The sequence below is a fragment of the Macaca fascicularis genome, chromosome 16, assembly GCF_037993035.2.
Source record: "Macaca fascicularis isolate 582-1 chromosome 16, T2T-MFA8v1.1".
Taxonomy (NCBI): domain Eukaryota; kingdom Metazoa; phylum Chordata; class Mammalia; order Primates; family Cercopithecidae; genus Macaca; species Macaca fascicularis.
Genome location: NC_088390.1, coordinates 66,813,920 through 66,836,756, shown reverse-complemented (window position 1 = coordinate 66,836,756; position 22,837 = coordinate 66,813,920). Strand labels below are relative to the sequence as shown.

Sequence of the window (22,837 nt, the reverse complement as noted above, 5' to 3'; positions counted from 1 at the left end):
CCTCCCTCCCTCTCTCTCTCTCTCCCTCCCTCCTTTTTTTTTTTTTTTTTGGAGACAGAATCTCGTTCTCTTGCCCAGGCTGGAGTGCAATGGTGCACTCGGCTCACTGCAACCTCCTGGGTTCAAGCAATTCTCCTGTTTCAGCCTCCGGAGTAGTTGAGATGACAGGTGACTGCCACCATGCCCGGCTAATTTTTGTGTTAGTAGAAACGGGGTTTCTCCATGTTGGGCAGGCTGGTCTCGAACTCCTGACTTCAGGTGATCCACCCACCTTTGCCTCCCAAAGTGCTGGGATTACTGGCATGAGCCACCGTGGCCGGCCATAATTTTTGACTTTCTAAGGAGTCTCCTGTGAGGTCGAGGTTGAGAACTACGGCTGTCAGTCTGTAAATGGGGTCTTATTCCTGTTCAGCTGGAAAGACAAGATCTACTCGTGAAACAGCCGAGGTTGAGGGTGATGGTTTAGGGCGGCTATTGCGGTGGGGGCAGTAACCAGGAAGAGCTTTCTGTGAGAGGGTGAGGTGATGGGTGTGCGAAGGAGAGGAGACATTGTGGGAGCAGTCGAGGGACAGGAGCAGCCTGGGGGAGGGAGGAAGATCTAACCAGCCCTGGCTACTGTGGGCGCTGAGGCCTGATACGCTGTCTTCTGCGCAGCATCCTCCGCTCACCGTCCTCCATGCTGCAGCTGGGAAACTCTTGCTCAGAGGCCTGAGTTCATGCTGCTGAGATGCTACTGAGAGCTGGAGAAGCTGTCAGGCTGCTGTGGGTGTGGACAAACCCTACTGTCCTAGGAAGACCTGCCCATGATCTTTTGAGGTGCAACGTAGCGTGATGGGGTTGGTGGGATAGTGTTTGAGATGGGGATAGCGGACATGGCTTAGAATCTGACTTTGCTGTTTATTAGCAATCTATCCTTGGGCTTAATCACCCCAGCCTCAGTTTCCTGTCTGTATTCAGCTCGAAAAGAGTTGAATCTTTGCTGGGTGGTAACTCATCAGACAGGAACAGGTATGGGCTGTGCAGAAGGGAAGCAGTTCTCCTCCCTTCTTTCCAGCCCAAGCAACAGGATCCACATTCTTTCAGCCAAGACCACTTGGCCCTGCTCACCTCCTGGCAACTTCTGGCCTCCTCTAAGAGTTTCTTGTGCCCCAGGCCTGTGGACTGCGGCAAGAGCTCAGGGAGTGGGGACCTCTGTAGGAGGGGAGAATAATCACAGCTGCCCCCAAGGACCTCACCAGGTTGTTGTGAATGTCACAAGGTAAAACCCTGGAGATAAACCCCTGATTGCTGCCGGGTGTTGTCCAAATTATTGTTGCTATGTGCATAGAGTGAGCATAAATTCAGTGTCCATAGTGATTTATTCTAGGAAACCATTTCTTTTCTTCCCCCTGTGGCAAAGGGCAGCCTCTCTTACCTCAATCCAGGGGCCCTGGGAGACCCTTGGAAGGCGGGGTCTCCAGGGCTGAATTCCAGAACAGCAGCTGTGGCCACCTCCTTAGGCCACCTGGGAATCGATTCTCTGTCATCACTCACTTGAAGGGAACCACATTTAAATTAAAAATGTAGGAGGCCTGGGATAGTCCCTTTGTGGAAAAAAAAAAAAACAAAACTCAAGCTCAGTATTGCACCCCTCAAACAGAAAAAGGCAATTTAATAATTATGAGAGGCCGGGCATGGTGGCTCCCACCTTTAACCCCAGCACTTTGGGAGGCCAAAGTGAGTGGATCGTCTAGGCCAGGAGTTCGAGACCAGCCTGGCCAACATGGCGAAAGCCCGTCTCGACTACATATACAAAAACTAGCCAGGCGTGGTGGTGCGCGCCTGTAGTCCCAGCTGCTTGGGAGGCTGAGACACAAGAATTGCTTGAACCCAGGAGGCAGAGGTTGCAGTGAGTGGAGATCGTGCCACTGTACTCCAGCCTGGGTGACAAAATGAGACTTTGTTTCAATTAAAAAAAAAAAAATTATGAGATGTCACCGGGCAGCAGTCAAGTGCCAAGCAAGTGGGGTAGTTGTCAGAGGGTGGAGAGCCCCCCCAGCAGTGAGAGGAGGCTGCCTGGAGGGTGCAGCTGACCACTGCCCCTGGGGAAGGTGGGACGGGGGCAGGTTCACAGGGGAGCAGTGTGAGCTTAGTTCTCAGCAGGCGGGGTTTGGAGTGGATTGTGGAAAGAGTAGGAATGTATTAGGGTGAAGCTGGAGGTGGGTGTGGAGGAAGGCCAGGGGACCCTGACATGAATGCAGATGCAGGAACCCTCAGCTGTCTCTGAAACCAGGAGGGCTGGGGAAGGACCTTGTGCATGTCCTAGATCCTGTGACCTCAAGAGTTACTGCTCGGGAAGCAGGACAGCCTCGTCTTTGGTGTATGCGTGCAGGAGAGAGGTCGTGGTGGGCTGTGGGTTGTTAGTCTGTCTCCCAGGAGCACCTGGCAACCTGAACTCCCCCTGCTCCCTCCCCACCCTGCCCCAGATCTGGTGAAACCACCAACCAGCGGGGCAGGGCAGAGGCTGTCACTGCCACACGCCTTCAGAGCTCCCCACAACTTACGTTCATGCTGCTGAGATACAGATGAGAGCTGGAGAAGCTGTCAGGCTGGTATAGGAGTGGACAAGCTCCGCTGTCCTGGGAAGACCTGGACGTGATCTTTTGAGGTGCAGTGTAATGTGATGGGGGTGGTGGGATGGTGTTTGAGATGGGGATGGCAGACATGGCTTAGAATCCTGACTTTGCCATTTATTAGCAGCCTGACCTTGGGCCAATCAACCAAACCTCAGGGTCCTGTCTGTGTAGGGAGAATAATAGTAACTACCTCAAGTGGTAGCAAAAGTGCCTGTATTTGAGAGCTTGTCCGTCACTAGAAGTAGTTTAGTTTTGTTTTGTTTTGTTTCGTTTTTGAGATGGAGTTTCACTCTGGTTGCCCAGGCTCGAGTGCAATGGCGCAATCTCGGCTCACTGTAACCTCCGCCTCCCAAGTTCAAGTACTTCTCCTGCCTCAGCCTCCTGTGTAGCTGGGATTACAGGCATGTGCCACCATGCCTGGCTAATTTTTTGCATTTTTAGTAGAGACAGGGTTTCACCGTGTTGGCCAGGCTGGTCCCAAACTCCTCACCTCAGGTGATCCACCCGCCTCAGCCTCCCAAAGTGCTGGGATTACAGGCGTGAGCCACTGTGCCCGACCTAGAAGTGATTTTTGTCAGGAGACAGAAGACCTTTAGTGACTGGAGTCAAGCAGGTGGAGTGTAAAGATCAGCTCTGCCCCTTAGCTGTGGGACCCCGAGCAAGCCACCTCACCTCTCCACACCACTGTTCTGTCACCTTTTACAGGTCAATAATGCCCATCTCACAGGGCAGCTGTGACCAGTGCATACTGCACAGACCAGGACATAGAAAGATGGTAACTGAGGTTTTGTCGTGGTTGTTCATTAGCATTGCTTAGGACCCAGGTCTGATCCCTTCATTCAGCTGGTGTGATTGTGAGTCAAGGATCTGATATCCCCAAAGAAAGGACTGCAAGTATTTGCCAGTTAGAGTTTATTTGTTACAAGATACGATATCGCACATGTATTCCTGTGTTTGGCATCAGAAGACCTGAACTCAAATCTCCAGTTCATTACCTATTAGGACTTGCTCACTCCCTGTTTCTCTCCCAGCCTCAGTGTCCTCGTAGGGGAAATGGGAATGCTAATAATGGCCTACTTCACAGAACTGTGGTGAAGACAAAACCAATCAAGCACGTGGATCAGTGAGGATGCGCAGGGCTGCAAGCGCCAGAAATCCCAGAATCTTGATGCTACGATTGAATACTGATCTAAGGAGCTTAATTAGTAAGAACTTGTGGATGCGGGGCAGCCTGCAGAGCTGGTTGATTTAGGGCTCAGTGACATCAAGGCTGGGCTTGGGACTGCCTAGGTTCCCTGAGAGGAGTGGAACCATGGTGGGAAGATGTAGCAAAGATGAGGATGATGATTGACAGGTCAGTCTGGAATTGTTGCCTGCTAAAGTTCATTCATCCGTTCTTTCGGTAGCTACAAACTGGGCACCCACCAGGTACCAGTCACAGGGCTGGGCTTTGGAGAACAGACATGACCCACCTGCATTGTGATCCACTGCTGTTTGATAAATCACCACAAAACATGGGGGCTGACGGCAGTAGCTCTCAGTTGCTATGCCTCACAGCTTCTCAGCATAAGAACTGGGGACCAGGCATGACTGGGATAGCTGTCGCTGCTCAGTGATGTCTGGGGCCTCAGATGGAAGATTCGAAGGCTGGGAGGAGAATCATCTGAAAGTTCACTGATGTGGCTGGCACACATTGTCGCTGAGCCCTGGGCTGGGACTATCCTCTGGAACACCTGCACACGGCTTCTCCATGGGGCCAGGGCTTCCTCAGGTCATGGTGGCTGAGTTCCAAGGGTGAGTATCCCAAGGGAGAGAGCAGGTGGAATCTGTGCGCTTTCTATGATCAAGCCTCGGAAATCACAGGGCCTCTGTTTTGCCATACTACTTTGTTGTGATCACAAGCCACATGGTCACAAGTCCCCAGCTGCCTCTCAGTGGGAAGAATGTCGGTCACATTCTAAGAAGAGCAGGTGGGATGGAATCGACACAGGGGATGGCCATCTTTGGAAAGTACAGTCTGCCACACTCCCCTTGAATGATGCTCATGTCTAGCTGGGAAGGTATACATGAGCATTCAGCAATACAGTGCACAAACCGTCACATAGGTACAGGGTGCTTAGGGCCATGGCAGAAGTAGTATCTACTTACCCTGGGACCCTGGAGGAGGCTTTTGATCTGAATCTCAGATGAGTCAGACTGGAGCCGGTGGAGCCTGGGAGGAAGGTCTCAGCAGAGGAAGTCATCTGGCAAAGGGGTGTGCTCTGGGAAGGGCAGGAGGATTCTGTGGCTGGAGCTCAGGCTTCAGGTTCAGTGTGGAGGAGGGAAGAAAGGGTGCAGAGGTAAGCTGGGGCCAGGCGTGGGGTGCCTAAGAGCAGACTCATTACTCCCTGCCCTCCTCCAGTCCCTGGCCCTCTGCACACAGTAGGCACTTCATATTGATTGAAATTGGAGTGAGCAGTGTGTGTGGAAGAGGAAACCAAATCCCAAACAGAGACCGTGGAACCTCCTGGAGGCAGCATGGGATAGACAGGGAGAACCTACTTTCTTATCATAGGAACTTGAGATTCTCTTTCTCAGTTGTTGCCTTTCTAGTATTTTTCAGTGTCTCTGCAAGAGTTCACTGGGGCTAAGAGCAGCCCCTGAGTCACTTCTTGTTCCTATCACTCACCCCCAGCTGGATTCTTGGGTCTTCTTCCCTCCATACTGGTCCCCAGAGAGTGTGGACTCTCTGCCTCTTGTAGGTAAGAAGGAGGCAGCTGGCTGAGGAGGTGGCAGGGGCACGTGAAAGGGCCAGGAGGGTGAGGATGGAGGGGAGGGGAGGGAAAAGAAGGAGATGGAGGGGGAGAAGATGAAATTGCTAAGTGCTGGAGCCAAAAGCCCATACTGCAAATTGCTTTTTCCTTCACACTTGTCCCAGGGAAAGGCTCAATTAAAATAGCACCTATTGGAAGTGGAAGGGCAATTGAACCAGGCAGCTTATTAGGCCCGTCTCCAAGAGCATTCACGGGCAGCCATGAGCTTCGAGAACTTCCACCATGTTAACTCAGCGGGGAAGATGAGCCCGAGCAGCAAGGGCCGACGGGATGGGGCTGCCCCCCCCGTCTTGCCTGCCCGGGGCCCTGCTCAGTGGCCTGAGAGGGCGGGACTGGTCTGTGTGGGGCACTCTTCTGTGGTTGGGTAGTTCAGTGGGCTGAGACGTGGGGCTGATGAGATCAAAACCGCCCAGTTCCAAGTCCCAGAACAGAGAAAAAGCGGGACCAGAAGTGGTTTTGGGGACCAAGCCAGACTTTCTAGGGGAGAATGACTTGCCAAAGGTGACCCAGTCAGTTGGTGATGAGAGATCTGGAGTCAGAGGGGGAAGTCACCGACTCCCAATCCAGTGCTGCTGCCCAGGGACAGTCTCACCATGCCACGCTGTCCTAAACTAGCCAGTGGCCCCGCCCCAAATACATGCCCATGGCCTGTCACTGTACCAGGTTCATGCCAGGCACAGCTATTTCAGGGTGGCAGGAGCCATGCCAAAGGCTTTTCTGGCTTGAGGGCATCTCTCCACACCCCTCAGTTATTGACACAAACTGGCACACACACTGCCAGACTATGCTGTCCCTAGGAGGAGGCAGACAGAGGAGGACACAGCCCACAGGCTTGGCTGGAACGGCGGGTTCCAGAGCTACCCGCTGGCCGCCCACAGTGAAGTCTGGTAGGGGTGGCACTCTCCCCACGGGTTACCCATTGGACCAGAGCTCATTCACCCAGAGCCCGTTTCCATGACAACAGCAAGCTCCTTACCCATCAATTTCATCCTTAAAGATTCCCACCCCAGCTGTCTGAGCCTGGGCTCATCGCCCAGCTGCCGCGCCAGCCCACGTCTCCAGATCACAGGTTTAGCAGTGACTTGTCAAACTGCCAGAGAGAGCCTCCTGGGAGGTGCCTGGTAACTGGCATAGCCCTTGAAAACCACCATATAATCACCTGCTAATTGGATTAGGGACTTGTTCCCAGGGACTTTCTTTTGCCCCCATGTTGAGGCCACCCTACTCCATTCTTCTAGAACTTAGCATTGGAGAGCTTCCCCATTACCCTCTGCGCAACCTCCCAGGCCAGGGTAATGCTGACTTCCCCGAAGTCAGATACTGACACAAGGGGAAAAGGAAACCTCCAGTTTTCTGGGGCCCAGGTACACTCAGAGAGGAAAATCTCCCCAGGGTGGGAGAACACACAGGGCCCCCTCTTCCCCACCTCTGCCCGCCAGCCCTGCTCTCAGCCTTGCAAGAAAAGCTGGCTTTTCCCTTGGGGCTTTTGCCTCCCTGCTTCTCCCCACTAGACATCACCTCCCTCGCAGCCCAGCTCCATGTTCACCCCCACCAGGAAGTCTTCCTTTCTAAACCGTTTTTCTCTGCATCCTCTCAGAGTGGCTATATTTGGTTCCTGCAATATAACTTCGTATATATTGCATCAGGGAGAGGGGGTTATTCCTGAAGCTGGTTTTTAAAAATTTTTTTCTGAAGCTATTTTTTTGGTGCATTTTCTTTCTATTCCAGAAAATTCTTATAGTGGGTGGATGTCATTTATCTACTCAGCATCTCGTCTTTGGACTACAAATCCTTATCCCCTTCTGCTGGTACCATTGTCTCTCCTTCCTGTGGAAAACCTGTGCCACGGGACTCAGTGGGGGCTGCCTCCTCCAGCAGGGTCAGCGCCTGAAGCAGGCCTGGTCCATGCAGGACTGGGTCAGCAGCCCACAGCGGTCAGTTCAGGGTGACCACATGACTGCGGAGAGCCCATCAGAATCTTCCCTGGAATTCCCATAGACACTGCTGGTTTCCTGACCAACATCCATTCCTCCCCTGTTCTCACTAGCTACACGCCACTTTTGTTGATCTAGCAAGAAGTCCAGTTGAAGATATTTGTGCCTCTAGACTTTCTTGCAGGTAGGGGTCATGTCACCCAGTTCTGGTCAATAATATATGGGCAGAAGTTGCTAGGAGAGACTTCTGGGAAAGGGTTTCAAAAGGAACATGGCTCCTTTAGTCCAATCTTAACTGATGGCTGAGATGGAGACATCTTAACCTTTTATTCCAGCCATGTGAGAGAGGCCACCTGAGAATAAAGTGATCCAAGAAGAAAGCAAAACACACACACACACATTGAGAGAGAGAGAGAGAGAGAGAGAGAGAGAGAGAGGGCAATATCAATTAGGCCCCTAGATTCAGCCATGCCTGAAGCCTCAGAACTTCCCAATTTGGAGAGCCAATCAATAAATCCTTTTCCTACTTAAGCTGGTTTGCACTGCGTCTCCATCTCTTTCAGTGAAAGACCCCTCAGTGCAAACCTCCACAAGACCAAACCCATGTCTTTCCCTGCCTCTGTTCTCCCCTCCCAAGCTACCCCACATAAGATGCTAGATGCAAAGCTCGCATCTTATGTTCATTCAGATGACTCTGAGCCCCCCCAATTCTTATCTCAATGAGTCAAATAAAGGCTTGAAAAGACTTGACATCTGAACTAGACTCATTAAGGAAAAACTCATTAATTCCCTGTGGAGATCTGAGGCCAAGCACACCTCATCTGAGGCCAAGATCTGAAGCAGTGCATGGCTTGGAATCCCATCTCCTCTTCACCAAGCCATTCCTTCTGCACTCACCTCCTCCAGGAAGCCTTCCAAACCAGATCTTAACTCCAACATCCTAACTACCTTGTGAACACTCACTTTTGTTAACAGTTTGATTCAGCAGTACTTGGATTCCACGAGTATTTGAGCATAGTTGTGTGTGTCTCATCTCTCTCACCCCACCCCACCCCACCCTACCAGCTGACTCTCCCGAACTCTCTAGAGCAAGAGCTGTGTCTCCATCAGACTAGCAACTTCCTGAGGGCGAGGACTCTAATCTCTTATCCCATTGGGATCCAGATGTTCTCCCCTCACATCAGACTGGGAACGGAAAATCTTTCTGTGCCCCATGGAGCTTCCTTGGCAAGACAGGAGGATACGGAGTCTGAACCCCGTAGAGGTGGAGAGTGGGAGGAAGAAGGTAGCCGGGAACAGTTAGCAGGAGGGTCCATCTTAACCTTCAGGGAAAAACTGATTCACAGCACATAAGGCTAGTTCTGGATCAGAATCTGTTATTCAACAGCACTTGTAAGGGTTTAACTCAGATCCTGTCCCCTCTCGTGTAGAAATCCCTCCCTGCCTAAGGCCAGGATTCTGCCTTGCCAGCATTTTTTTTTTTTTTTTTTTTTTGGACGGAGTTTCACTCTTGTTGCCCAGGCTGGAGTGCAATGCTGCCATCTTAGCTCACTGCAACCTCTGCCTCCTGGGTTCAAGCGATTCTCCTGCCTCAGGCTCCTGAGTAGCTGGGATTACAGGTGTATACTACCATGCCTGGCTAATTTTTTTGTGCGTGTATTTTTTTAGTAGAGACAGAGTTTCTGTGTCACCTCAGGTGATCCACCTGCCTCAGCCTCTCAAAGTGCTGGGATTACAGGCGTAAGCTACTGCACCAAGCCCGTGCCAGTGTTTTTTGTTTCTCTTGTCCCTTGACTGTTGTGTAATGATGAATCCCTTTCTTGGGAAGCTTGTCAAATGCAAGTAGACGCTGAGGGGGTGGCCATGTGTCTACTGTCTCATAGCTCCTGTTGGATGGGAGTAGCCGGTGTGGCTGCCAGTGCTGGCGGGAGAGGATACCACCATCTGCTCTCTTCAGCATGCTGCCCTGCCTTTGAGTCCCCTCACTCCCGCCCCAAGACTAAATCCTTGAAAGAGCAGCTCCACAGTGAGCATGTGGCAAGGAAGGATGCTAATGGAGGGAAGAAAGTGATGAATCCCCAAAAGAGTCAGGGAAAGCCACGCAGGAAGGAAAAAATAGATGCATAAAGGTGGCGGGGACGAGCTGGGCGAGGCTGCCCGCTGACAGCTGAATCAAAACTCCAGAGAGCTGGGCACGGTGGCTCACACTTGTAGTCCCAGCACTTTGGGAGGCCCAGGCGGGGGGATCGCGTGAACCCAGGAGTTCAAGACCATCCTGGGTGACATGGTGAAGTCCCATCTCTACAAAAGATACAAAAATTAGTCGGGCACAGTGGCATGTGCCTGTAATCTCAGCTACTTTGGAAGCTGAGGTGGGAGGACTGCTTGAGCCCAGGAGTTGGAGGTTGCAGTGAGCTGAGTTTACATCACTGCACACCAGCCTGGGCAACAGAGTGAGACCCTACCTCAAAAAGAAAACAAAAAAAGAAACCCAGGCTGGGCACGGTGGCTCACGCCTATAATCCCAGCACTTTGGGAAGCTGAGACAGGTGGATCACTTGAAGTCAGGAGTTTGAGACCAGCCTGGCCAACATGGTGAAACCCCATCTTTACTAAAAATACAAAAACTAGCCAGGTGTGGTGGTGGGTGCCTGTAGTCCCAGCTACACAGTAGGCTGAGGCAGGAGAATGGCTTGAACCTGGGAGGCAGAGGTTGCAGTGAGCTGAGATAAGCCTGGGCAACAGAGCGAGACTCCATCTCAAACAAACAAACAAAACCCAGATAGCAGAAAGCCCAGGTGAGGAGAAGGGGAGAGGCAGAGAGGACATAAAGGAAGATTTGTTTGGTAGAGAGAAGGGAATTGATGGAAGCCCTTGGATGCAGTTTGAGCCTGTATTTTGTAGAAGAAGTGATGGGGAAATGGGCCAGATCTCGGACAGGAGAGAGACATGATGCAATCAGTGCTAATGATCCAGACATCTCCATGGAGGAGGATGAGCACCCAAGGGAAATGGAGGCAAGGTGCTCTCCCAGGATGCTGCAGCAGGGATCAGCGTGCCTAGCACGGCGGTGGAAGTGGAAGGGAGTCGGAGATCTGACTGAGCGACTCCTAACTTTTGAGTGTTGGTGGCTCATTCCCACCAAGGAGCTCATGGCTGCTGCTTTGGGTCTTTGCTGCCAAATGTCACTGGCCTGGGGTCACCTCACCCATCACCCATGGAGAGTGGCTTTCCTCTCCCTGTTTGTGCAGGGCTTTCTTTCCATTGGCAGCGACTGGCCAGGGGGCCTCAGAGTAGCTGGGAATGGGGAGCAGACTGCCAAGAAGGTTTGGTCAGGCGAACCAACTTGGATGGCAGGGGAAAGAAGTGGAGCCGTCAACCTTCGCATTTTACAGGCATCCAAATCACACACCAAATAAGGAGAAAGATGGGACACATTTGCACAATAATTCAAGACAGGATCTCCATGGCAACAATTACCCAAAAACTCACTCCTGACAGTTGCAACAGCAGGAGCTAGCAAAGAAGACTGGGGGTGGGAAACGTGTGTGGGGGCTCAGAGAATGGTTTCCTTTTATTCTCAAACTGAAGGAAGTGCTGACGGCAGGAAACAAGGTGTCTCACAGCCTGACTAAGCCAAGAGCCATTGGAAGCAGGATCTGGAAGAAGACTGAGAGATGTCTGTGTGAGCTCTTTTTGAGCTGCGTAGAGGTCTGGGTGTGGGACACCACAGTGAGATGTGCCAGTGGGATGTGCCAGCTCAGGGGAGCTGACACATGACATAGGTTAGGAGAACGGAGCTCTAGTCTCCTCTGCTCCCCTCCCAGACTTGCTGTGTGGCCCCTCAGTTTCCTCTACAGTGAAATGTACAACCTACCTCCAAGAACTATTACAAGGCTGAGTGAATGCATGAGATGAGAAATGCTTTTACCAAAGTCACTGCCAATGCAAAGATAAGAGGTTTCAGGGCAGCCATGAAGAGTGGCCTGAGAAAAGTAGCTGCATGCAAGGCTGTTCTTACCAGGCAGAGGAGTCTCCTGGGTCAGGTGAGAGTCAGTACAAAGACTGTGGTGGGAACCTAGAGTGTGGCAGCAATACTGATGAGATGTTGGGAAGGTGGGAGGTGGGGTTTAGTGGCAGAAGCGTCACCTGTGTCCTACCACCAGACAGATGAACAGACTGACTGTCAGCTCAGAGCAGGTAGTAGAGTGTGTAACTTCCAATTTACAAAGATTTTTAAAGACGTTTGGCTCAAAAAGGAAAAGCATTCTGCTTTCTTTTTGGAGTAACATAAATCCAACCCCCTTCCCACCCACATCCTTTTAAGTGTATTTCTTTTTGTCTGGTAGTCCTCAAAAGCCATTGGCTATTTTTCAGATCCTAGAGCTCAGATTGCCTTAAACCTCTTGAGAAAGGAGAGCTTTGCCATCTTTCTTTTGGGAACTAAGACTATCTCTAGAGCAAAGAAAAAGGTTCTTCTTGGTTTCATCTGCATTTGGAAGCCCAGGTTTTTGGGGAAAAAACCACTCTCAAGAGCTTATTACTATTATAAATGTTTAGCCATGTGATTTTTCCTCAGGAGGGCAACCAAAACTTTTCATACCAACTCCCATGGATAGCAGTCCCCTTAAGCTGAATTATGGTGGGAAAGGATTAAGGTAGGACATTTCTTGAGCACCTTTTTCCTATTCTGGGATCTCTCTTTTGCCATCCCACTCTCCACTACAAAACTTTTCCCTTCCCTCTCGTATCACTAACCATGGAAAATCCTCCCATCCTTAGAGGTCCTCAGAAGCCATTCTTCCCACTGCTGGAGCTGACTTTCTTCCCTTTCCTTCTGGTCTGAGCAGGAAAACTGATTCAGGAGAGAGCCCATCTAAAGGAATTCAGGCTGGGCCCTGAGACAGGACATCACGGGGCGGACTTTGGAGTGGCCACAATAGTCCAGGTCTCGTCCTCAGCAGTAGAGTCCAGAAACTCGGTTGGGCCAGGACATCCATAAGTTGTCAGCCTCTCAGGACTGATTCAGGCTAACCAAATTCATTGATGGGCAACCAGAATGCCATTTCCTGAATAATATATCTACCAAAAGACTGGTATCCAAAATATATAAAGAGCTCCCAAAGCTCAACAATAAGAAAACAAACAGCCCACCTTTAAAAAAGCAAAAGACACTTTACTAAAGAAGATATATACAGATGGCACTTAAGAACATGAAAAGATGCTCAACATCATCATTCAATAGGAAAAGACAAATTAGACACACAATGAGGTGCAACTACACATTTGCTAGAAAGGCACACATACATACAAACAAAACACAAAATCTGACAATATCAAGTGCTGATGAGGACACAGAGCACCTAGAATGCTCACACATTGCTGGTGGAAATGCAAAATGAAAAACAATTTGGCAGTGTCTTATAGAGTTAAGCATGTGCTTTCTATATGACCCAGCAATCTCACTTCTAGGTATTTACCCAAGTGAAATGAAAACTTTTGTTCACACACACATAAAAAAACTCTGCAAATACTTGTTGATTAAATAAAAACTGTGCAAATCCAAAAACATGATATTTCTAAAATGGAGATAAGGGAGTGGGGCATAGTTGGAATTCCAAAAATAAAATATAGGCCAGGTGTGGTGGTTCACACCTCTAATCCCAGCATTTTGGGAGGCCAAGGCGGGCAGATCATGAAGTCAGGAGTTCAAGACCAGCTTAGCCAACATGGTGAAACCCCGTCTCTACTAAAAATACACAAAAAATTATCCGGGCATGATGACATGAGCCTGTAATCCCAGCTATGTGGGAGGCTGAGCCTGGAGAATCATTTGAATCCGGGAGGCGGAGGTTGCAGTGAGCCGAGATCACGCCACTGCATTCCAACCTGGGTGACAGAGCAAGACTCCATCTCAAAAAAAAAAAAAAGAAAAAAAGAAAAAAAGAAAAAGTATTGATCAGTGTAGTAGTTGGTTTTCAAAGATACCCCCAATGAACCATGCCTCCCAGTATTCGTGCCCTTGTGTAGTCTCCTCACACATCAAATCTGGACTGTCCCTGTGATTCATTTTAATAAACAGGATGTGGAAGAGGAGAAAGTATGCTGATTCTGGGCCAATTATTGAGGTCTGGAAACTGATTTTGCACTTTTGGGAAGAAACCTGCCATACATCAAGTATGGCTGTGCTGCTGTCTAGACTGTGTGGAGAAGCCACAGGGAGGAAATGCCATGAGATAAGGAGAGGAAAGAGGTCCAACCATCTCAGCGGAGCCCAGCATTCCAGCTGTCCCTGCCAAGGTGCCAGCCAAGTCCTTGAAGACTGCAGTTCCTGCCAGTATCACGTGCAGCAGGACTGTGCAGTTGAGCCCAGTCAACCTGCAGGATCATGAGAGATAATGAAGTGGCTTCCATAAAACCAGAAATTTCTGGGAGTAGTTATGCAGTTATAGATAACTGAAAGAATCTCTTTCAATGTGTGCTAGACCCTCTGCTTACTCATCATTTTCATCAATGATGTTATTAGCATCTCGAGGGCAGAGCCTGAGTTGCTTTCACCTCTGCAACCTCCTTAGCACCCAGCACTAGGAGAGTGACATAGGACACACCTAAAAAATACCAGCACTGACATGCAAACTTAGGTCTTGCACGTCAAGTTTATTAGGTGTGTAAAACTTCTTGTAGTGTTCACTCTAACTTAGCCAGGTGGGAAAGTGTCAAATAAAAAGGACTCCAGTAGCATCCCTTGAATCTGCACTCAAGGGATGCTACTCGGAAATCCCACTGAAGTCCTTTTTATTAAATGTGTGTGCATGCGTGCAACACACATGTGTACATGTATACCTTTCCCCCAAAACTGGAATGTCAGATGAGGGCCATTTCTTCTGTACCCACTGCCTCTGCCACTCATTAGTTGATTGTGAGCTGGAGCCCATTACCTAACCACACAACCAGATGACAACCTTATATGAGAGCTGGCTTGCTCAGTCTGCCACTGCTTTTTTCTTTGTGTGTGTGTTTGTGTGTTTGTGTACAGATGGGGTCCCATTGTGTTGCCCAGGCTTCAAGTGATCCTCCCGCCTGGGTTCAAGTGATCCTCCCGCCTTAGCCTCCCAAATTACTGGGAATGCAGGTATGAGTCACCACACCCAGCCTCTGTTGCTTCGTTGTTGAAAATTGTTGAGATCTAGCGTTCCCCATGGGTTAAACTCTCCTTATCCATGGACTGGAGTGCACCTATCATGGGATCTCAAGTCTAAGTAATAAAGCTACGACTGCAAGGGTGAGTAAGCGCTGCCTCAGAACATCCCCCAGTGCTGCCATCTCAGAGGCTGGGACACATGCCCCGTCTGTGGAGCTAGGGTTTGCTGTCCTGGACACCCTATGTATCTGCTGTGATCTTTACTGACAAGAAAGAATCTTGCTTTCTTGACACGAATCTGCACTCAAGACGTGCTACTCAGAAATCCCACTTAAGTCCTTTTTGTTAAATGTGTGTGCATGCGTGCAACATATGTGTACACGTTTACCTTTTCCGCAAAACTGGAATGCTGGATGAGGGCCATTTCTGCTGTACCCACCACCTCGCACGCTCAGTTCTTTCCCTCTGAAGCCACCCCCAATACTCAAGGCTTCTTTCCATCTACTACTGAGTTGGGGTCTGGGGAGGGTGACCTCCAGCAGCCACAGCTGTGCACCCCTCTGTGTGAACTTGGCTTAGACAAGCAAGTGGGAAAGTAAGTGGATGTGGTGACGTAAGCCCTCCCTACTTCCCCCGTTCTAGGGGACATCTTGCTAGTAAAGGCACAGCTGACCCCAGAAGTACTGTCCCCGACTCAGAGGACAGGATGTGGAGGGTTTGACCTAGACCCTGAGACACATGGAACCAGCTACCTGGGGAGCAAAGCAAGTGCCAGGGGTTCTGGGGCTGCAGGCCAGGGCCAGACTCTAGGTCTGCCACCCCTTGCTCCCCCAGTGCCTGGCACAGTGCCTAGCCCACAGGAGATTCACAGTAGACACCTGTGGAATGAATGAGCTTGGACAAGATCAGTAAACAGAAGGTTAATTTCCTCTCCTCTAAAACAGGAAATTAGAGGAGCATCTGCTCTTCTTACCAATGTGTTGTGGGGAGCAAAGGAGGTCAGCTCAAGTGAAACTGATTTGAATCCCAGCTCTGCCCCTTTCTAGTTGCACTACCTCAGGCAGCTGCAACCTCTTGGAGCCTCAGTTTCCTCATCTGTACAATGGGACCAGTTGCAAAACCTTCATGGGGGTGGAAGCTCAGTGTTTGGCATATTAGGCATTCGCTACTATTTTCATCATGCTTATGAAAGTACTTTGAAAATTGCAAATGCTTTTCAAATATGAATTGCTATTTTCTTTTTTTTTTTTGTCCAGGGAATAATCCATTTCAGAGAACCAAATGTACTTTAGGGAAAGAGTTCAGATGATAAACAAAACTAACAATAATCCTCATTGCCCTTATTGAGCGTCTATTAAATGCCAGGCATTAGGCTGGCTTCTTAAAACACATCACGTCGTGAAAGCTATGGGTCCCCTATTGCTCCTATTTTGTAGGTGAGGAAAATGAGGCACAGAGAGGTTGAGCTACTTCCCCAAAGTTACAGAGCTAGGAAGCAGGGCAGCCAGGATTTTGAAGACCAGGATCCCAGGCCTTCTCTCTTGTGAACCCAAGGCCCTGTGAGATTTACCGGTGCATCCTGGGAAAAGCTCTCAATGGACAGCAGTTGTGGGTGAGTGGGGCTTTCTAGAACCAGGCCCCTTCTTTATCCTCCACTCGGATGGCTCAGGATTCTGCTCTGTCTGGCTCTGCCCCGGAGCACTGTTCCTCATTCACTCTTACCTTATGTAAGAGTTCCCGCCCGCCACCCCAAGGATTATATAAGGCAGCCCAGTAAACACCCTGCAGGCCTTAGGACTCCTGGGGAGAACTAAGATGGTCTACAAATGTGACCTCTCACCCTCACCCCTTCTCAGGACGCCACTCTTGCTGGCTGTTTTCCTCCTGAGGCACGAGCCTGCCTGTGCCTGTGCGTGTAACTGCATGTGTGAGCATACACTCATGCCATGTGCCCACGTGTGCAGACTGGTACACCACAGGGGACCCAAACACACGTTAGTACACACGCATCTTCACTTTTTTTTTTAACAGTGGGAAAATCCTGCAAAGTGTCCCCACTAAGGCTTTCCTTTTCAGCAAATTCAGAACAGTTAACCTTGCTTTGTCAAAGAACAAAGAAAGAAAGGAAGGAAGGAAGGAAGGAAGGAAGGAAGGAAGGAAGGAAGAAAGAAAAGAAAGAAAAGAAAAAGAAAGAAAGAGAAAGAAAAGAAAGAAAGAAAGAAAAAGAAAGAAAAAGAAAGGGAAAGAAGGAAGGAAGGAGAGAGAGAAAGAGAGAGAAAGAAAGAGAAAGAGGAAAGGTAAAGAAAGAAAAAAGAAAAGGAAGGAAGAGGGAGGGAGGGAGGAAGGGGAAAAGAAAAGAAAGAAAAAATGATAAAAGTTTTTTTTTTTTTTTTTTTGAGATGGAGTCTCGCTCTGTCACCCAGGCTGGAGCGCAGTTGCATGATCTCGGCTCACTGCAAGCTCCGCCTCCCGGGTTCACACCATTCTCCTGCCTCCGCCTCCTGAGTAGCTGGGATTACAGGCACCTGCCACCACGCACGGCTAAGTTTTTGTATTTTTAGTAGAGACAGGGTTTCACCGTGTTAGCCAGGATAGTCTCGATCTCCTGACCTCGTGATCCACCTGCCTTGGCCTCCCAAAGTGTTGGGATTACAGGCGTGAGCCACTACGCCTAGCGATAAAAGTTTTTAGAAAAGAAATTTGGCCAGGCGCAGTGGCTCACACCTGTAATACCAGCACTTTGGGAGACAGAGACGGGTGGATCACCTGAGGTCAGGAGTTTGACACCAGCCTGGCCAACATGGTGAAACCCAGTCTCTACTAAAAATAATTAAAAATAAATTAGCCAGGCATGGTGGTGCAAGCCCGTAATCCCAGCTGCTCAGAAGGCTGAGGCAGGAGAATCGCTTGAATCTGGGAGGCAGGGGTTTCAGTGAGCCGAGATTGTGCCACTGCACTCCAGCCTGGGCAACAGAGCAAGACTCTGTCTCAAAAAAAAAAAAAAAAATTAACTCTTGACTCACTGTCTTCTCACCCCAGTCACATTTAGTAGCAGACCCATTTTATTAGAGGAGAATTCTCGTAATGTTTGCTCTAACTTGGCCCGGTGGAAAAGTGTCTAAGCCTGTGTTCTTTCTGAAACCATTTTCTGGTCATTCAGGGTTTTACGGGAATGCCTGTAGCTGTCTGAGCTGCATTCCTCAAGCCACTGGGGGCAGCCCAGGCTCCAGATAACTGTACCACCTTACACGACGAAGCCACTTACCTAGGTTGCCTGAGTCAGTGAAGGCTGCTGTCCCCAGATCAGGCTGGACTTCCTGCAAGTCACACCAAACCATCAATAGAACATTCTCGGCCGGGCGCGGTGGCTCAAGCCTGTAATCCCAGCACTTTGGGAGGCCGAGACGGGCGGATCACGAGGTCAGGAGATCGAGACCATCCTGGCTAACACAATGAAACCCCGTCTCTACTAAAAATACAAAAAAATTAGCCGGGCGAGGTGGCGGGCGCCTGTAGTCCCAGCTACTCGGGAGGCTGAGGCAGGAGAATGGCGTAAACCCGGGAGGTGGAGCTTGCAGTGAGCCGAGATAGCACCACTGCACTCCAGCCTGGGCGACAGAGCGAGACTCCGTCTCAAAAAAAAAAAAAAAAAAAAAGAACATTCTCCGCATTCAGGGTTTTGCCCCCAGAGACACTTTACAAGGAATCTCAGCTCCTGGCCTTACTGGCCTAGCCTGGCCTGAATTCTCCCAGGTCTGAGATTTGGTCCCAGGGTCCGGGGACGGGGCACATCCTGATCATGATGATTCTGACTGCACAGGAGCACTTGGGAGCCAGGACGACTCTGGATCCTTCATAGCCAGGGACCATTTGTGCCTTGGAGATACTCCCCCACCCCACCTGTGCTAAGCTTCTCCCTAATTAAACTAGTGCCAAAGACACGAGATGGCATTCCCTTTGCTTCTCTTAGCTAAAACCAGCTAAGACGTCAGTCACCTTCGTCCTTGTTATTCTTCACTCCCACCCACAGCGAAAGAGAGAAGAAAGGGAGAAATCCAGAGTCTCTCCCCGAGTCTTCCAAGAACCGCTTGAGTGGGGTTGGCACTAGGACAAAGGGTGGTAGGGGATACATAGGCCAGAAAGCCCAGCCTTCTCTCCTGCGGTGTCCCTAGGTCCCCCTGTCCACCACTTCCAGAGAGCAGAGCTGTCCTCTCCCTGTCTGCCAGGGAGTAGTCAATTCTTGCTGCTCCACGCTGCTGCAAGGGAAGTTAGCACCTGCAGGAGGCGTGGGTTTGTGGGCAGCTGGGGCATCCTGTAATGGGAGGCTTCAAGTCCCCTGCAGGCAACTGCGCTTGGAGGCCATTTTCTCCATTTCATAATAAACATTCTGGGACTTCCTCACCACAGAGCTGCCAACCCCCACCCGTACAGGATGCAACAAGGGGGTTTCTTCCGTCTACTCACCTGCCCGCTATAAGGGTAGGGACAAAGCAAGCACTTAGAAGGGGCTTTTGGCCTTATAATTAAACTTTTAATTAGATCTAGTTTTTCCCGTCTGCCAAATTGAGTTTTCCTTGTTCACGTTTTCTCCGTTTTGGACTCAGCTGACTGATTTTGTTTCATCTCATTGAAGACTCATATATCCAGTGATTTAATTAATCTCACCAGCTGTCTGGCTGTCCCACAGGACCTGCCTTCTCCGCTGTTGGCCTTAGAAAACGATTCCCTTTCCCTTTCCTCGCTCTGGCCTCGGCGTGGAGCCCCAGGATCCCCTGACCTGCCCTGTGGGCTCCCCAGTCAGGCGTCCACGCAGGGACTAGATATCTCCCAAGGGGCTCAAAGGGTCCGCCAGGAGGGTACATGCCCTCAGCCCCGCAACACACACACACCCCACAGGCGCGGGGGGGAAGCTGCCTGAAGCCCTACGGCTGCAGTTTTATTACAAGATTTCTTTCCAAACGCAAAATCAGGCCAACAAGCTTAGCGACTCTGACGCTTCACATCTTCACCCACTCTCCCTGCACCCTGCTCCGAAACCACCCGCACCAACGTACACACAAAACTCCCACGCGAGCGACCGCAGTCCCAAATTGCATCCCCACACCCACTCCCACCCTGCCCCGAACGTCTTAAAAAACAAACAACAACAACAACAAAAATTGGTAAGAACCCTCATCCCCCACTCTCCCACCCGCAACGCTGCAGCGCACACAGGACGGAGCCAGGCGTCCAAGTCCCTTCCCACGCCCCCGCCGAGAGTCTCGCCGCGTCCCCGCCCTGGCGCCCCAGGCACGTAGCTGCCAGCCCGGAGGCAGCGGCAGAGCGCAGAGAGAGCCGGGCGAGGGTCCGGGTCTCCGGGGTCCTTCTTGCAGCAGCGCTGGCGAGGGCGGGCCCAGATGGCGCTCAGTACAGCCCCAGGATGGCGGCACCCACGTCCTTGGAGGGCCGGCGCTCCTGCACCAGAAAGTTGATCATGCTCTCGGACTTGATGAGCAGGTTGCAGCCCAGGAAGAAGACGCCGAAGACCACGGTAAGCGACAGCACGCAGAGCACGGCGATCTGCGCCACCCGTGACACCCACAGGCTGCGCTCGTCTGGCGCCAGCCCCGCGGGGACTCCATCGCTGGCGGCCAGCGGTGCGCCCCCGGGACAGCAGCCCAGCCACGTGCCCAGCCCGTGGGTGCGGTTCCCCAGGGCTGCCCCGGCGCCGCCTCCCACGCCGCCCACCTCCTCCAAGCCGCTGTGATTCAGGAAGGTCGCATTCATCGCGGCGCGGCGCCGGGGGTCTCGGCGCGCAGTCCCGGGTGCACTGGGCTGCTCGCCCGCGTCCGCGCTCTCAGGGACACTCGGGGCCCCTCCGATCCGCTCGTGCAGTGCGGGGAGGGGACGAAAGCGGGAGGCTCCCTGTGCGCTCTCGGGCCGCCTACTCCTGCGCACCGGGCGGGAAGCGGCCGCCCGGAGGAGCGAGCAACAGGCGGCGCAGGAGCTGGAGCCGGAGAACCTAGTGTGCGTCGCGGTCGCCCGCTGGGTTCCTCGCACGCCCGGCCGCCCCTCCCCTAGCAACGGCCCGGCCCCGCCCCGCCGGTCCCTGCAACATCTCCGAGGGGCGGGAATCCTGCCGCGGGCGCAGCCTCCCCGGAGTCCCGGTGCCGGAGGGGGTCGGGAGATCCGGCAGCCTCTGTCCTCTGGCCGGCGAAACTCCACCCCCTCCTGGCACCCGCTGTCCGTTCTTGTCTAGAAAATCTCTCCAAGGTGCCCATTCCAGGATTTGATACCCTTAGCAGTGAAGTTATTCCGGAAGTCTGCCCTGACTCTCTTCGCTTATTATTTAAACCCTTGTAAGCCTTGCTAGCCATCAGAGGAGTCGCGGGGACTCCTGGCGCTGCCCACCCCACTGGCCCCGGGTCTCCTGGGCGGTCCTGCCTCCCAGCTTTCCCAGGGTGAAAGCTGTCGCGGCGAGGCGGGCTCTCTGCCTCCTTCCCTACACCCCCCCAACTTGGTCCCATTTAACTTTTTTTTTTTTTTAATTAAAAAATAAATTACTGGGGTTTTTTTCCTTTCCGTTTTACACAAACATAGTCATTGTAGACTAGTTAGAAAACATGAATTACCAAAATTACTCTAAGACCTTATAATCCTACTTCCTAGAGAGTGTCGATGTTATCATCTGGGTATAAACTCCTCCCAGACTTTTTCTATTTGTGCCTCTCTCTAGATAACAGATATGGGATGCACTGTTCCTGCTTACTGCCTCCTAACCTTTCCTCACTTAACAGTGTAACTTTCCATAGCGATGGTCGTCTACAACTATGGCTCTTAATTGCTTTGGAGGGTTTATTAAAACCCAGATTGCTTCCACCTCCTGCCCCCCACTCCCCACGCCCCGACCACCAACCCCAGGAGTTTCTGAATCAGATATGGAAGGGGCCCCAGAATGTGCATTTCTAACAGTTCCCACGTGATGCACAAACTACTGATCTACAACATCATTTTTAGTGAAGGAATGGCATTTTAAGGTATGGATTACACAATTTATTTAACCAAGCTTCCTGTTGGATGTCTGAGTTTTTCTTTCCTTCTTCCTCTTTCTCCCTTTCCTTCTCCCTTTCCTTCTCTCCTTCCTCCCTTCCTTCCTTCCTTTCTTCTTTCTTTTCTTTTCTTTTCATTTCTTTTCTTTTTCTTTCATCAGAAACAATATTACCGTAAGGAGCCTTGTAACAAAGTATTTGTGCCAGAACTGATTTTTATTTAGATGACATTTTGAAAAATGGTACCTGTAGAATCAAAAAGTACTTCCTACTAAATTGCTCTCCAGAAATATACTAGTGTACAATCATGCTCTGTGGCGAAAGGGGGCTCCCCACCCCCGACATCGTTATCATTATTTTAAGTCTTTGCCTGAGTAGGGAAGGGGCAGGGGTGGTTTCCCACCCCTATGTTAATTTGTATGCTTTGATTGTTGCAGAAGAGTAAGGACAACACTTTGTTATTGCAATAACGCGGCAAAAGATGCTGCCTGGAGACTTGAATTCCGGTAGTGACAGTGAAGTGGGAGACAAGGGGGTGGAAAGGGCTTGGCAAACTGGAGTGAAGGGATTCAGGATGCCCCCACACACAGGCATCACAGAGCCTCTGCTCCCTGTTATGGTTTGAATATGTCTCCCCAAGTTTATCTGTTGGAAACTTGATCCCCAATGTGGAGGTGTTGGGAGGTGGGGCGGGCGTGATGCTGCCATTGTTTGGGTCAGGGGGCACCACCCTCATGAATAGATTAGTGCCATTGTCTCGGGAGTGGGTTCTTTATAAAAGGATGAGTTCCAGCCCTTGTTCTCTTTCTGTCTCTTCTCTTTCTGGCATGTGATGTCTTCTGCCATGTTATAATGCAGAAAGAAGGCCCTCACCACATGCTGGTCACTTGATCTTGGACTTCCCAGCCCCTAGACTGTGAGAAATTAATTTCTATTTATAAATTGCCCTCTTTATAACAAGCATCCTGTTATAGCAGCACAAAGCAGACTAAGACACCCATACCCATCCTGATACTCATTATTTGTGTGTATATCCTGGTAAGTCATTAAAATTATTATTTTATTTTATTTTTTTATTTTGAGACAGGATCTCGCTCTGTTGCCCAGGCTGGAGTGCAGTGGCACGATCACAACTCACTTTAGCCCCGATCACCTGGCTCAAGTGATCCCCTTACCTCAACTTTCTGAGTAGCTGAGCCCACAGGCATGTGCCACCATAATTTTTTATTTTATTTTTTGTTGAGACAGGGCCTCACTATGTTGCCCAGGATGGCCTCGGACTCCTGGGCTCAGATGATCTACCACC

The 22,837-nt window shown here is 50.7% G+C and overlaps 1 protein-coding gene and 2 long non-coding RNA genes across 3 annotated transcripts; 1 reads left to right on the top strand and 2 right to left on the bottom strand.

The window, feature by feature from the left end:
* Positions 1–3,135: 3,135 nt before the first annotated feature.
* Positions 3,136–7,891, top strand: LOC141408837 (uncharacterized). Its single transcript, XR_012425982.1, has 2 exons — positions 3,136–5,356; positions 7,157–7,891. It is a non-coding gene; the product is annotated as an uncharacterized lncRNA (long non-coding RNA).
* On the bottom strand, positions 3,513–18,481 carry LOC141408836 (uncharacterized). Its single transcript, XR_012425981.1, has 3 exons — positions 17,769–18,481; positions 4,764–4,914; positions 3,513–4,667 (listed from the first exon to the last, which is right to left on the bottom strand). It is a non-coding gene; the product is annotated as an uncharacterized lncRNA (long non-coding RNA).
* Positions 18,482–19,414: 933 nt separating this feature from the next.
* Positions 19,415–20,505, bottom strand: RPRML (reprimo like). The gene has a single exon (XM_005584564.5). It carries the CDS (start codon positions 20,267–20,269, stop codon positions 19,907–19,909), a length of 363 nt encoding a protein of 120 aa, XP_005584621.1. The 5' UTR covers positions 20,270–20,505; the 3' UTR covers positions 19,415–19,906.
* Positions 20,506–22,837: the final 2,332 nt, after the last annotated feature.

Bases quoted from the DNA above. Each gene is read 5' to 3' on its own strand.
- RPRML (XM_005584564.5), bottom strand. From the start codon at position 20,269: ATGAATGCGACCTTCCTGAATCACAGCGGCTTGGAGGAGGTGGGCGGC.